Source organism: Phascolarctos cinereus, unplaced genomic scaffold, assembly GCF_003287225.1.
Source record: "Phascolarctos cinereus isolate Bilbo 61053 unplaced genomic scaffold, phaCin_HiC Scaffold_9;HRSCAF=440, whole genome shotgun sequence".
In the NCBI taxonomy this organism is placed as follows: Eukaryota; Metazoa; Chordata; class Mammalia; order Diprotodontia; family Phascolarctidae; genus Phascolarctos; species Phascolarctos cinereus.
This window is the reverse complement of record NW_027556402.1, coordinates 4,190,725-4,204,562: the sequence shown is the minus strand read 5'-3', so window position 1 is coordinate 4,204,562 and position 13,838 is coordinate 4,190,725. Positions and strand designations below refer to the sequence as shown.

The 13,838-nt window shown below is 50.9% G+C and overlaps 1 protein-coding gene across 8 annotated transcripts in view; it reads right to left on the bottom strand.

Moving 5' to 3' along the window:
* The window catches only part of WRN (WRN RecQ like helicase), an 89,490-nt gene that overhangs the window by 49,293 nt on the left and 26,359 nt on the right, over positions 1-13,838 (bottom strand). For 5 of the 8 annotated variants that reach the window (XM_021008293.2, XM_021008295.2, XM_021008294.2 and 2 more), the window contains exons 3-9: positions 13,296-13,396; positions 11,466-11,611; positions 10,772-10,917; positions 9,861-10,010; positions 8,295-8,364; positions 5,419-5,533; positions 901-1,306 (exon numbers count right to left, since the gene is read on the bottom strand). In XM_021008293.2, coding sequence (XP_020863952.1) covers positions 901-1,306; positions 5,419-5,533; positions 8,295-8,364; positions 9,861-10,010; positions 10,772-10,917; positions 11,466-11,611; positions 13,296-13,396 — 1,134 coding nt within the window. Of the gene's footprint in view, positions 1-900; positions 1,307-5,418; positions 5,534-7,698; positions 8,032-8,294; positions 8,365-9,860; positions 10,011-10,771; positions 10,918-11,465; positions 11,612-13,295; positions 13,397-13,838 lie in introns of those variants that run through there. The other 3 variants (XM_078148663.1, XM_078148664.1, XM_078148665.1) reach the window with 3 other exon arrangements.

Sequence of the window (13,838 nt, the reverse complement as noted above, 5' to 3'; positions counted from 1 at the left end):
TAAAGACCTGAGCTCAAATCCTGACCCTGCTACTCACTGGACCTCAATTTCTCATCTATAAAATTGGAGGGGCAAGGTGGATATGATGACCTCTGAGGCCCCTCCCAGCTCTAGAGGCAAAAAAAATCTCATCATGCAAATTACCTAGAAACTGAAATTCCTTGAGTAGAAGGAAAAGGCTAGGCAGCAATTACAATAAGACAAAATTATGACCATCATGCATGCTTTCAGGGGGACGATGAACTCAGAACATAGTCTCTGAAGCTTAAGAAAAGCCGACATTAGTGTGAGCAGAAGTCTCCTGGGGCTAAGACAAAGAACCTCTCCACCTTTGGGTGATGTTGTCGTGGTAAGTGCAGTAAGTAAACTGGCCGTGAAGGCCAGGGAAGCCTCGGCCTGTCTGAGTGGCTGATGGGGCCCTATGGCCCACCTCAGCCCAGCCCTTCTGCTCAGGGACACTCCTGAGGAAAAGACCAGAGGGGGACAAGCAACTGTGAAATACAGACACCAGGGTCAAGAGAAACACCAAAAAGCCCTCTGCAGGCACGGAGATCCAGGGTAATCATCAGAGGCCAAAGCAGGACCCCGAGAAGACAGACAGCCTGGCCTCGCCAGGGCTCACTTATATTGGGGTGAGCAGACACTTACACAAAGTGGGAGAGAAAAGGAGCACGGCCCATCACCACGCTGCCTGTGTGCAGACACAAAGTGCCCATCTGGGGAGAGGCCGGGGGGAGCTGGCCAAAGGCGGAGACCTGCAGCCTGCACCGAGTCAGTCACTAACCTGCATGGGGTTTTCTCCTGTTCTCCTCTAACACATAGGATGCCAGCTGGTGACATCCACGAGGATTTCTGTGGAGGGCCGCGCAAGCTGACCTCAAAGACGGCGCTAGGAAGTACCTGGTCAGACACGTGCGTGGCTTCACTCGCTTCTTCCCGCGCCTGCTGCTCCATCATCTGAAGCTCATACTCAGTCACATCCAGCGACATCAAGCAAACCCTTTCCCCGGTTTCTTGGGGTCTCTGATCCTCTCTTCCACCTTCAGACCCACCCGTGGTCAGGTCCGCTGCATCGTCCATCCTAGTTCCTCCTCCACATTCAATGAAGTCACTACCATTTGCGTCCTGCCCGCCATGTTCTGATACGGCCTGTGGCCCATCTCCAAATCTTCCCGGCTCCTCCTCAGATGCAGGGCCATCGTCCGACGGGGGGTCCGTGAGGGGTCTCTCCAAGGTGGGAGCCCCAAGCAGTGCAGTCCTCAATGCCCCCAGGTCTTCTGAAAGGCTCTTCAGTAACTCGGTAACTCTAAAGAGCAAAGAGCAGGAGAGGGAGAGAAACGGCACACGATTAACTGCACCGCCACTATCAACGCTCTGTGCTAACAGTGGGGCCTCAAAGCTCTCTCCATCCCCCATCTGCTTCCACAAAGACGCAAGGCACCAACTCAAAGACCACAAAGAGTACCCCAGACTTTCTGCCAAGTTCTCTCGTCACCAATGACACCAACAAGAGCACGCTTCTGAAAGGATGGACAAAAAACTGGACGTCGGCATGGAGAAGAGGACACAGGCCCCTCCCACACAACCTGGGGCAGAGCTTTATAAGTGACTGACAGCTGGCTGCGTCAGCAGAGCTCAGATCTCTAGGAAAGTTTGGGATATGCATCCAGGACAGACTCTCTGGTTGTCCAAAGACCAGCACAACTGGGACAGAACTTTGTTTTTCCTAAGAATCCTATCATTTTCACGAATACAGAACCACACGATTCCGATGGGGCACCGATGAGCCAGCTGAGGGTCAGCAAGGCCCCCTTCCTGCCTGGGCAGGCCAGCGCTCTGACTGAAGACAGGAGATGTGAAAGGCCCCAATCCCACCCCAGCACCTCTGCCAGGCTGTTCAGAGTGGCTGCAATGCTGCCCCTCATGCTTCTACCCCCCCCAATCCCTGTTCTCCTTGAAGGCTGCTCGGAGCACCTTGGGCAGGGAGTATCTGCTGGCCTCTCACAAATGCCCATCTTTTCCTCCTCCGCTCCTCAAAGCACAGCATTTTATTTTGTGTATACCGAGACGTGCAAATTCCCCCAAGGGGATACAAGCAACTAGAACAGAGAGATGATTACATCTTTGCCTCTATATCCCCAATACCACACATATCATAGGTGCCTGATAAATGCTCAATGATGCACTGATGCTTACAAACAAGCAGCCCTTTGTCCCCATTCTAAGAGGCACTGGTACCTTATGCCTTTGTGTCACGAGGTCTGCTTCTGGCTAATTCTCTCCACCCTGACTGTCAAACGTCAGCTGGTGAGTCTCGGGCTAGGACTCCTCCCCCTTACTTTAAACTGGCTGCTTCAAACTTTGTGAGACAGGAAACAAGATCCCCAAGTACATAAGAATGTTGTCTAAAATGAGAGCAACTAGGCTCAGAGGACAATTTCCTCATCCAACTTCCTCTCAGGTTGAGGGCCATGCTCTATCCACAGATCACTGCAGGTAAAGAGCAGGACTCAGGTTCATTAGAGAACAACAGAATACAAGCATTCTGACTGCATCGTCTTTCATTCTTCAGCAGAAATGAATCGACTATGTTCTCTTCTCACACGGTCACCAAAGATGCCACCCACAAGCATTAATCTATTCTGCCTTCAGGGATTCTAACAGGTGGAGGAGGCAGGAAAGAAGAATATCTGGGTCGCAGGAACAGGTGCCCCGCACAAAGGCAGGAGGGGCGGGACGGGCACCCTGTACAAAGGTGGAGAGGGCGGGACAGGTGCCCCGCACAAAGGTGGGAGATGGCAGGACAGATACCCCATACAAAGGCAGGAGATGGAACAACACACAGAAAAAAGACCACAGAGCATGTGAAGGGGTATAAAAGGGAGGAGGGGACTGTTGGGAAGGACTTTAAAGACAGGAGTTTCTATTTGATCCTAGAGGAATAGGGAACCACTGGAATGTCTGATTAGAGAACTAACAGAGCTGAGCTTAAGGAAAACCCTTTCGGTGATGGCGGCGGACAGAGAAACTCCAGACAAGGACCCCAAAGAAGGAGCTATGGCCTAGATGAGGCAAGAGGGGTAAGAGGGTCCACAACAGCACCATGACTCTATGGGCACAAAAAGAAGGATCTCTCTGAGAAAGGCCCAAGACGTACCAAGGGGCAGATGGGGGAGCTGCCTGGGTAAACGTGGTGAGAAAAGTCAAGGGCGACACTATGTGGGACAAGTGAAAGTTTCTCATATGAAATGGAAGCTATGCCCCAAAATTTAGTTAAGGCTTTAGCATTAGCTGGGCCTAAGTTTCGTTTTCCTGTAAATCATGTGATCAGGTCATACACCTGTTGCCCACCCCCTCCCTTGTTTTGTAACCACCACCCCAGCCTTATCTTTGCCAAATAAGGCAATCTTCTAGCTTCCAAGTTTGTTTTGGGTAAAATGTATCTCTTAGTTTCTGGGTAGAATGTTAGGTCTCTTACCTCAACCAATGGGGATAAAGAGATTCAGGTTAAACGGTGGGAGGGCAGGGTTTTCTTAGAATTGTTTTGTCTAGGGGTATATAACTGCTTGCTTGCTGCTTGTATCCTGCCTCCCTACTCCAGTCGGCCCTGGGTAGGTGATGCTCAATTCTCCCGTGAGACTTGCTAAATAAAACTTCTATTTCTACTGAGAGAAACCTCTGAATTTTTATTTAGGTAAGTAGTCTCAATCCCACTCAACAGCAAGGCTGCACATAAGCAGCCAGAAGAATGGTGGGGCCCTCAGTCAGGCAATGAACATTTACTAAGTACTTCTGTGCCAGGCGTGACTCAGGAGGGATGAAGTTAGAAGCCCAGTTCATTATGCAGCTGCACCCGCGGGTGTCCTATGCACTAGGACACACTGTACCAAAGCAGGAGGTCACTGTTTATCTCTATTCCCAGCCGCAAAGTCTCTCCTCTGTTTCCTCACTGGCTGAGTACTCTGGAGTGTACAACTTTCCGGTACGCCTATTACACATGTACTCCTTGGCATGTCCTCCCTCCTTTTACATACATCGCATGTTCAGAAAATGGTGGAGAAGTTAGTATTCATGAGTCTATTAAGCAAAGCTTAACCTTTGTCCTACTTACTAACTTCCATCAGCAAAACAAAAGACCAGCTGCACCCCATTTTACTCAGTTACTTTGAGCAGTTGTTTCAATTTTGTGGAATCTTTTGTTCTACTTAACTAACTTCTATCAGCAAAACAAGAGAAGAGCTGCTGTATCCTGTTTTACTTAGTTACTTTTCTAGCTATTTGCTCCAAATTTATGAGAACAAACAAGGCGAGATGGTCTCCGGCCTAGAGGAGCTCACAATCCAATGGGGAATAAGAGACCACAGGAAAAGAAGCTAAAAATCAGGGGGGAAAGGGTAGCTAGCACGGGGGCATGAGGAGGTCCAGAAGGGTGTCACAGGCAGGCTGGAATGAAGAGATGGCCACACTGGGTGAGGAAAGGGCAGGCCCCTGAGCAGGAAGGAGTGACTGGGGGTGAGGGAGTTTCTGGAACACAAGGAAGTCCAGAGGAGTGCAGCCTGATGGGATATGATAAGGTGGCTGGCTCTCAACAGAAACAGGTGTGCTGGGAAGATGGGGGAGTTTGAGAAGGAAGAGGAAGAGTTCATTCTGCAACATGATGAATTTGAGATGTAAGTGCTGTAAAGAGCCCATGTTTCTGAGTAATAATACTTAGCACTTCTACGGTACATTGAAGTTTGCAGAGTGGAAATGTTTTGCATGACTTTATATATATAATCTATATCAAATTGCTTGCCTTTTCAAGGAGGGGGAAGGGGAGGAAGAAGGGAGGGAATATGGAACTCAAAAAAAATGTTCAAAAAATTGTGTTTACATATAATTGAGGGAAAAAAATAAAAGAAAAATGTATTTTCTCTTTTAAAAAAAAAGAAGTCTGCAAAAAGCTTTACAAACATCTCATTTTACCCTCACAACGACCCTAAGAGCAGATGCTATTATAATGGAGGAAACTGAGGCAGACAGAAGTGTGGTGATTTGTCCAGGGTCACACAGCTGGTATGGGTATGAGGCTGGATTCGAACTCAGGTCTTCCTGGTCCGGGTCCAGCACCACCTAGCTGCCAGTAATAACCATAATTAAATAATGAAACCAGATGCCAAGACATGACTGCTTGATACGCTTTCCTAGCACACCCACAGAAGTCCTACAGAACAGGGTGGCCTTCTTTACCCTCTCTGATCAGAGACGTATCCAAGGAGATGACAATCTCTCATTTCCTCACCAATCAGAGCGTGGTAAGCAAACTCTCGGGCAGATCATCTTTCCTTCCCAGCACCCTTGGAAAGAGACCATCTCCCCATGTCCGCAGCACACACACCCAACCCAAAGAACAAGACAGACCGGTAAGAAAGGACCTGCCTCTGTGGCTCGCCGCAGGGTCTCCAAGGATGGGAAAGATGCTTGCTTAGATCCATCATCTCTTCAGAGAGCGACAGCAGCTGCTTCTTCACCTCCTCAGGACATCGGTCCCCCTCTGGAAAAACCAGGGTTACGGTCATCAACCATGCTGCCAACACTAATGCTGCCCAACACTGGGGTCTACACACTAATCCAAGCCACACACATGCCCTCTTCCCCGTCCCATTCCACAGTAGGGATGTTAAAGATGGCAGACCACGATGAGTATAATGCACATGGGTCAGAAGCAAGAAAGAGGTTCATTTCACCAGCCAAGAACACACATTCTCTCTCCATAGAGTTCCTCTTGTAAAGTTTTGGGGTGCACCTCTCACTTCCTGTAATTTAATTTGCTCTTAAAATATGCTTTAGATGATTTGATTATCTTTTTTAAACTTGACCTGGATTACAAACTAATCTATAAAAATGCTAGAACCACGACAGTTTAAGAGGAGCTCAGCTATGAGGCAATCTCGTCCAAGAGGAAGGAATTGTTAACCTGCTTGGAGAGGTCACAGCAAACCGAGCTCAAGTGCCCCGAGAATCAAAAATGAAGACCCCAAGACCCAGATCCCAACAAAAGTCACCAGAGTCCTCAACACAGTTACTTCAGCAAATCTCTGTGAAGCCCTTACTGCATTCAGGTCAACATGGGGATGGCTGGGGTCTAGGTTGGTGGCTTTTGGACAAGATCTGTGATTTCATAAGTGTGAGGGAACCCCCCCAGGCCAAGACTGACCAGGCTTTCCAACCACGGCAGCCTACTGCTGCCGTGAGCCCATGCTCCTTCACACTCTGGGCCACATGGATTAATACAACCACTGCTTCTGCCCCGTAACCACTCCCCATCCCTTACGTCTTCACTCCTCCAAGGCCACCCTGGCCCTCTATGTGTGGGGACACCAGCCTGGGGGCCAGGGACACCTTCCTTTCTGTATTTAGCTTCCTCGCACTTCATTCACAGGGAACAAAAGCCTGCCTTACTCAAAGGCCAACTTTCTATCAGCCCAGGGTCGAAAAGACAAAAGAACACAAAACCAATAATCCTCTCAATTTATCTCCAATTTCAATCTAAATAAAGACAACGAGTGGTTAACGAGAGCTTCAGGTCTATAGCTCACCCAGCTTGCTTCACTGTTGATGGCCTACTTTCTTAAGAGGTTTTAAAAAGTTAGAAACTGGGTCTAAATAAGCCTTCATTGTCTAAGTTTTCTTCTCTACATCACAGCCTCCAAAATAAAGGGAAAATATCACTAAAACAGGAAGAAAAGTTGCAAAAATGACACTCAAAAGTTAATCAAAGTAAAGTAGTTTCCCACACAAAACAGACCAGAAAAAGGGTAAATTCTAATGGAGACTATTAAGACTGACTGCATGGGCTGCCCAGTCCTGGACCAGACGATGCCCTGAGTCACTGTTTGTGGGCACTGAACTGAGGCTGAAGGGGGGGGCCGCTGGGGACAGCACGCAGCCTCTGGCAGTCTCCAATGCTCTCGGCAGCCACTTCCTCATTCCTGTCTCTGGTCTGTTGTACCAGACCACAAAACCACAGGTTCCAGCATAACGGGGCTTACTTCATCCAAAGATGAAGAATGCTAAGTGGTCTACACAGCCCCGCTGTCTTCATGCAGGAAAGGACAGAAGAAGTCCCCAAAGCAAAGACTTCTTAAATACAACCAAGAGGCATCTGTTAGCACTGGGTCACAGGACATGGTTCTCTGTGGCGTAGCTTGGCACGCTGAAGACCCTGGGCTCAGGAATGCCAGGCCATGGCAACATCAACTCTGCTAAACAGTCCTACCCAACAGGCCTGACAAAGAAAGGACTTGGGGGGGGGGCACGCAGCAAGGTGGCACAGTGGATAGAGCACTGGCCCTGAAGTCAGAAGCACCTGAGTTCAAATCCAGCCTCAGACCAAACACTTGACACTTACTAGCTGTGTGACCCTGGGCAAATCACTTAACCCCAACTGCCTTTTAAAAAAAAAAAGAGAGAAAGAAAAAAGAAAGGACTTGGGGGAGATCAGCATTGGAGCTGCCAGCAATTGGCTGCAAAGTGATGAATGCTTCTGGCTGATGCACTTCTACCAGGGGAAGGGAATAAGCATTTATTAAGCACCTGCTATGTGCCGGGCACCGTGCTAAGCACTTTACCAATATTACCTTATGGGTAAGGTACAAGGACATGGCACACACAAGCAGCGAGACAGAGGAAATGGGCTACCAAGTCCATCCAACTCACAGCTCAGGTTAGCAGGAACATGGAGGTGGCCCCCAGTGCCATCCCTGCTAGCGTGGCAGGAACATCCTCAGTTGGGCGGTCAGTCTCACCAGGCGCCTGCTTCAGCGGCTCAAGAGCAGACAGCCAAACCACTGGGTCTGGTTAACATTTTGGCTATCAGGATTTAGGGGGAAATTCCATGTGGAACCAATGAGCTGTGCCTGGCACACTGAGGGACAGAGCCTAAGCATATCATTCCAAGTTGGACAGGTGAAGAGCAGGCACCTCCCCTGGAGATAGGCCCTATCACCCTATGCAACAGCTTGGCCAGCCTTCTTAACTGTGAATGGCCTAGCTCCTTCTCCGTTAGGCCCTAAGCTCCTCAGGGGCAGGGACCGTACCGCGTGAGGCCTCTGTGTCCCCAGGGCCCAGGACGGAGCACGTGTTCCATAACCACCTGCTGACTGACTGGTGAGACAGCAGCACCTCTGCCAAGCTCTCTGCTGGTGCCTGGTACTGCTGGGATGAGCCGAGACACAAACGCCAGACGGGGCACATCAATGTCGAGTTTCAGAACACTGCCCGTTGCGTCCCAGAGGGCTCATAAGACAACTCACCGGTTTGTGTCAGCAGCGTCTGCTCAGCTCCACTCAAGGTTTCCAATTTTTGGTGAACTATGAGACTAGCCTACAACAATAAAGAAAACAGAGCAGAAATCGTCAACAAGGGATCCTTTCGATGCCAATCTGCCCCGTCCTGGGGGCAGAACACTCAATAGTCCAGTCTGGGGCACAGGCGCAGATCTGAATCCTGCCCAGCATCAGCAGCACAACGTTCCGCGTCCTGGCCGCACTTCTCGCAGCGGCCATGCTGAACCTCCAGCTCCACAGACTCTCCACTCCCTCCACAGGCCTACTTCCCTCCCAGTCCACCAAGCACTTCTCTCCAAGGACCACCAAAGACCTGGTATTTCCCAAAAAGCACACGCAGGAAAAGGAGCAACCTGTTTTCCTGCTCAAGATGAAGCCTGCCCCAAGGTGCCTACCAGAGGGGATTCCACTCCTGAGACTGATGCCCACTAGGTAAACAAAGTGAATCTAACATAAAGAAAGAGATGAACCGTAGAAAATGAAACCAAAGACCCCAACACAGGGCCACATATCTCCCCGGCCGCAGACACAGAGACAGGCACTGACCCCCCCAGGCAAGGAAGGCCCCCTCCCAATGCCGGCTGCCCTAGTAAGTGAAGGGGCTGGCCACAGGTAGTTCAGAGGCTGACCTTACAGCCATGCCTTCTTAGCTTCAAAGGCACCTCTCTGCCCTCTGCTCCACCACACTAGACTCCTGGGAGGACATGGCACCCCAGCATTCTTAGAGGCTATGCCACAGCAGGGGTTCAGCCATACTCTACCCAAAGCCGGCCAAGCTCAGCAGCCAGACCAGCCACCAAGACAAGATCTGATGCCCCAGGGCCACTCTGAGAGCATGGAGAGGGGCCAGACACCCGGTGAGCCAACCGCTCATGTGGCTACAAAGACAGCATCTCTCCTCACATTTCTTTCAGAGCATGTGTAGCAGGCGGCCAGAAAGTTCAGCTGACAAGAAAAGCAGGCCCACAGAGCCCAGGAGAGCACCAGGACGTGGACCTGCAGAGCTACAGCGGCGCAAGGGAGAAGCATGACAACACCGGGGGGAGGGAAAGAGAGCCCTGTGGCACCGTGGGTGAGAGGCCACTAGTGTCCCTTCCACTAGGTGGGCCCACCCTCCCACCTCCCACCACGCATGCCACACTGGTTTGGTACAAATCTTTGCCTTGGAGCAGCCGGGGTCAGCTGGCTGACCATGACAGGGGAAGACGCTGGCGAGAGGTCCCGAGCTCCAGGTAAGAGTGTGGCTACAGAGGGCCAGCCTGGGAGGAGGAGGAGGACAGACGTGTTCTCAGAGAAAGCTTGAGTGACAGCAGCCACAGACTACCGCTCCAACTGGGCCTTCTTCTGACTTCAGGACAACAACAATCACTGGAGTTCAGTCATCTGTGAATGGGCACTACTTGGTTAATGGACAGGAAAAAAAGGCAGCAATAAATGCCTTCTGCAGCGCTTTCCACACTAAGCGAGGCTGAACCTGTGACCAGTGAGGAGGACTCCAAGCCAACACAGCAGCCCCGCCCCCTCAGTACATACGTAGGCGTCGATGGCGGCGTACTGCTTCTGTTCCTCGGTGAGTGGGAAGTCCTCCCAGCGACTGCAGCGGACAGACTGCTCCTTCACAAGCTGCTTACTGAAGAGGTGCTTCACCAGGCCGTCCAAGCTCCAAGTCTCTTTACACCTGAGCTAAAGAGCCGTCAAAGAGGAGCACAGACCGGCACTTACAGACGTGGTCCAGAGGAGGACCAGACCACCTGCAGCCTGAGCCTCCAAGAGGCCATCGAGAGAGACAGCCCCAGACCCCGGGCCAAGCCAAGCTCCCAAGGCACAGGGGCCAAGGGGACGCCAGCTCCCAGCTTGGCCTTTTACGGAGGGGAAAATGGAGGCCCAGAGAGAGGGAAGGGATGAGAGCTGGGACTCAGAACCAGGACTCCAAATGCAGGGCTGGGCCACCTGGTCAGTCCAGTTTGAATTCTGGAATTTCCCCAAGCCACTGAAAACTTTTTCATGACAATGAGGTAGAAATGTCCACAAGCATTTCATTTTCTCCAATAAACCATTTGGTAGAGTATGAGGGAGGGGAAGGACAGCCCTACAGCCCATGCTCTTACACCTAACGCCTATAGACACTGCGGGGCTCGCAGTACGCTTCCTGAAATAACCAATGATAGAAGTGGGCAGGACACACGGGAACAAGGAAAAGAATAAGTGAACCCTTCCCACCTCCACCTCCCCTCCCCCTAAAAAACGCACAGGAATCCTTTTTGTAAACCACCTGATCAGTATAGGTCTCACAAAAGGAAGTTAAGTGAGAAGGGAAGAGGTTCGGCTGGAGTGAGCTGCCATGCCGGTGGGTATTGAAGACAGGCTCCCACAAGGGCATGTAAGTCCTGGCCCCTTCTCTGGTTCCCACCAAGGAGAAGCACCAAACCCAAGCGTGTCCCTACCTTCTCATTGGCCATGCTGGCCAGCTCCACAAAGCCCTTCAGGTGGATGTCAAAGTCTCGGAGAAGTTTCCACTGGTCTGCCATTCCCACGCCAGCCTTTTTAATAGCTTCATTCTCCAATAACATCTTTAATCCCTGGGGGAAAACTGAAATGGCCTCTGTGGCTGGTTTCCAGACCTTCTGTGCCCCCAAGAGCTGTCTGTGCACCGTGTCCCCTCCCTGCATCCTGCTTGCCCACCCATCATCTCTCCCAATGCTGTCAGAGCAATCACCTAGTGGGATCGCTCCTCTGCCTGTGTGGCCCAGACCATGCGTAACCATCCATTTAACAAGCATTTATTAAGCACCTACTACCAGCCAGGCACTGTGCTAGGCCCTCAAGGAGCTTACATTCAATGGGCAAAAATCACATACCCATGAGGAGACCCAAAACAGACCCCAAGGCATTCGAGGTCTTTAGCAAGGGGACAAGAGGAGAGGCCTCCTGCAGGCAATGACACCAGGTGGAGCCCTGAAGGACAACCAAGGATTCTCAGAGGCAAGAGGCCAGCATTCCCGCCCTCGGACCCTTGGGGCAACGTATGGACTTGTCAAATGGACTATGTGTGAGGGGAACGAGGTTGGGGATGGGGGCGAAATGACACATTGCTACATAACTCAAGTGTGTAAAGGACATCAGAAGAATGGTACCAACCTGACATAGAAGCCACGTGAAATAAATAGCATTTGCTCTCAGATACACATAACTGAACGAGGGCGACCCTGCCTGACCTGCCCTTCCAGAAGGGTGGAGGCCATTCAATGTCAAATCCAACCACTGCGCCATCAGACAAGCTCACTCTGAAGGGGAAAAAAAAGCCACACTATTAACCCGACATCTTCAATTCTGTAGCACCTTTGAAAGCAGAGCCTTTCGAGTCCACATTCTCAAGTCAGAGACGCGGTCAGGTAACGTGGTGTACACGTTACCTCTGAGGATGCACAAACCTGGGCTAGAATGTATGATGTGGAACCTAACAGGAGGTCCCATTGCCCCAGCAGGGCCAGGCCTCCTGACAAAATGGCCAGGCCATACACTAACAAATTATACCCACTCTACAAAGGCCTCCAAGCAAGTGAAGGCAGAGCCAACCTTAGAACGAAGCCTCCATCTCCTCTTAGCACCCACTGCGCCTCTCCTGCCCACACAGCCCTCCCGTGTTCTGTGTTTGGAGCGGGGCACCAGGTGCGAGGCAGCATGGGAGGGGAGAGGAGGCCGCTCTTGGAATGAGGAAGACCAGGGTGCAAACCTGGCCTTGGAGACTTCCTGGCTGTGTGATCCCAGGCAAGTTACGTCACGGGTGCCTGCACTGGGACTCAGTTTCCTCACTCCAGGTCCCTTCCAACTCTCAAGCTATGACTGATCCTAGGAGCTTGCAAGGGGGTAAAAATAGCAAGACTCATTCATTAATTCAACATAAAACATGGGTTTTGTAGATCCAAGAAGACTGGACAGAGACTTGGTGAAATCAAGGAGGCCAGGATTTGAGTCCTGCCTCTGACACAGACTGGATAACTGGGGGACCATAGACAAGCCACCCGGCCTCTTGGGGCCCAGGCAACCCTCTAAGCCCAGAAATGGCAAAGGAGTCATTCCCTGCAGTGATAAAGTCAAAAGAACAGATCAAACACGCACAGACCCCCAGGGCCTGTTACCTGACGAAAGCATCTCTTCTCAGACTCACCTGCTGCCGCCGGAGGTCTGAGACCCAGAGGTGAACCTGCCCCCGAGGTAGGTCAGTAATACTTGTCCACTCCCACTACCCACCGCAATCCCTTGCCCTGTCCTTGAAAGGATTCCCGAATCCTGCCTGGACCCCTTCGCTGTAACTTCTTGGTTAACAACACGTTACAACGCAGCTTTGAGACTGAATTTACTGAATAGTTTTAGTATTGTTGGTTTCTAATGAAAACACATCTAACCAAGCTTTCTATAGCAACTGAAGTCTCTGTACTTAAAGACCTGGTTTTGGTCTGGCCTCGCGAGTTCCTTAGTGAGAGACGGAGCCTCCCTCAGGTCGGATCTGGCCTCCCCGCCACCAGCACACCAACTGTTCCTCCTGGACAGGATTCACTGGAAATAGGTTGATAACTAGTGGTAAATAAAGGGCTAACCCTATATAAAAACAATGGCCCAACATGAAATAGCTTCTGAAGGACAGGTTTTCAAATCTTCTCAGATTTTGGCTATGTGAATGCTATCCTATAGATTTTTTCATTCTTAAAACATAATAAAATCTGAAAAAGAGGTTCTCCTTACATTGAAGGAGAAGAGGAAGGACAAGCAATGTGGCAAGTGGAGAAAGAGCTGGCCCTGGGGCAAGGATCCTGGATTCCAATCCTCCTCTGCTCCCAAATGACAAGAAGGGGCCACCCAGCCTGTGCTGATATCAGCAAGGCCTCAGGCCCTCACGGAATTCAGGACTCAAGCAGCTCCCCTTCAGAAGCAGAGATACACGGGTCCTGAGGCATCCACGACTCTCACCTGATATCTTCCGCCAGGAAGGAACAATCGCTCGCCTCGTAGCTGTAAATGATACAGCCAGGGAATTCCAGCAGGGGAAGGCCACCTTCCAGAACACTCCTCTGAAGAGAAAACCCACAGGACGTCAAAATCAGAAAAGGAGTTCAAATGACTAGCTTGTGTTTTCTCCACTGACTTTCTTTAGTGAGCTCTAATTATACAAAGACAATTAAACTAACACGTCCTGACCAACTCCCAGTGTGCTGGGCTGCAAAGGCAAAAAAACAAAAAAGGTCCTGCCCTCAAGGTCAGCTGTTCCAGTGAGAGAAGGGGAGAGGGGGAGGAGGGAGATGGGAAGGAGGGAGAAGGGGGAGAGGGGAAGGAGGGAGAGGGGGGAGGAGGGAGAGGGGGGAGGGAGAGGGGGGAGGAGGGAGATGAGAAGGAGGGAGAAGGGGGAGAGGGGAAGGAGGAGAGGGGGAGGAGGGAGAAGGGGGAGGAGGTAGGGAAAAAGAGGAAAAGAAAGTAGAGAGAAAAGAAGAGGAAGAGGAGGGAAAGGGGGCAGGA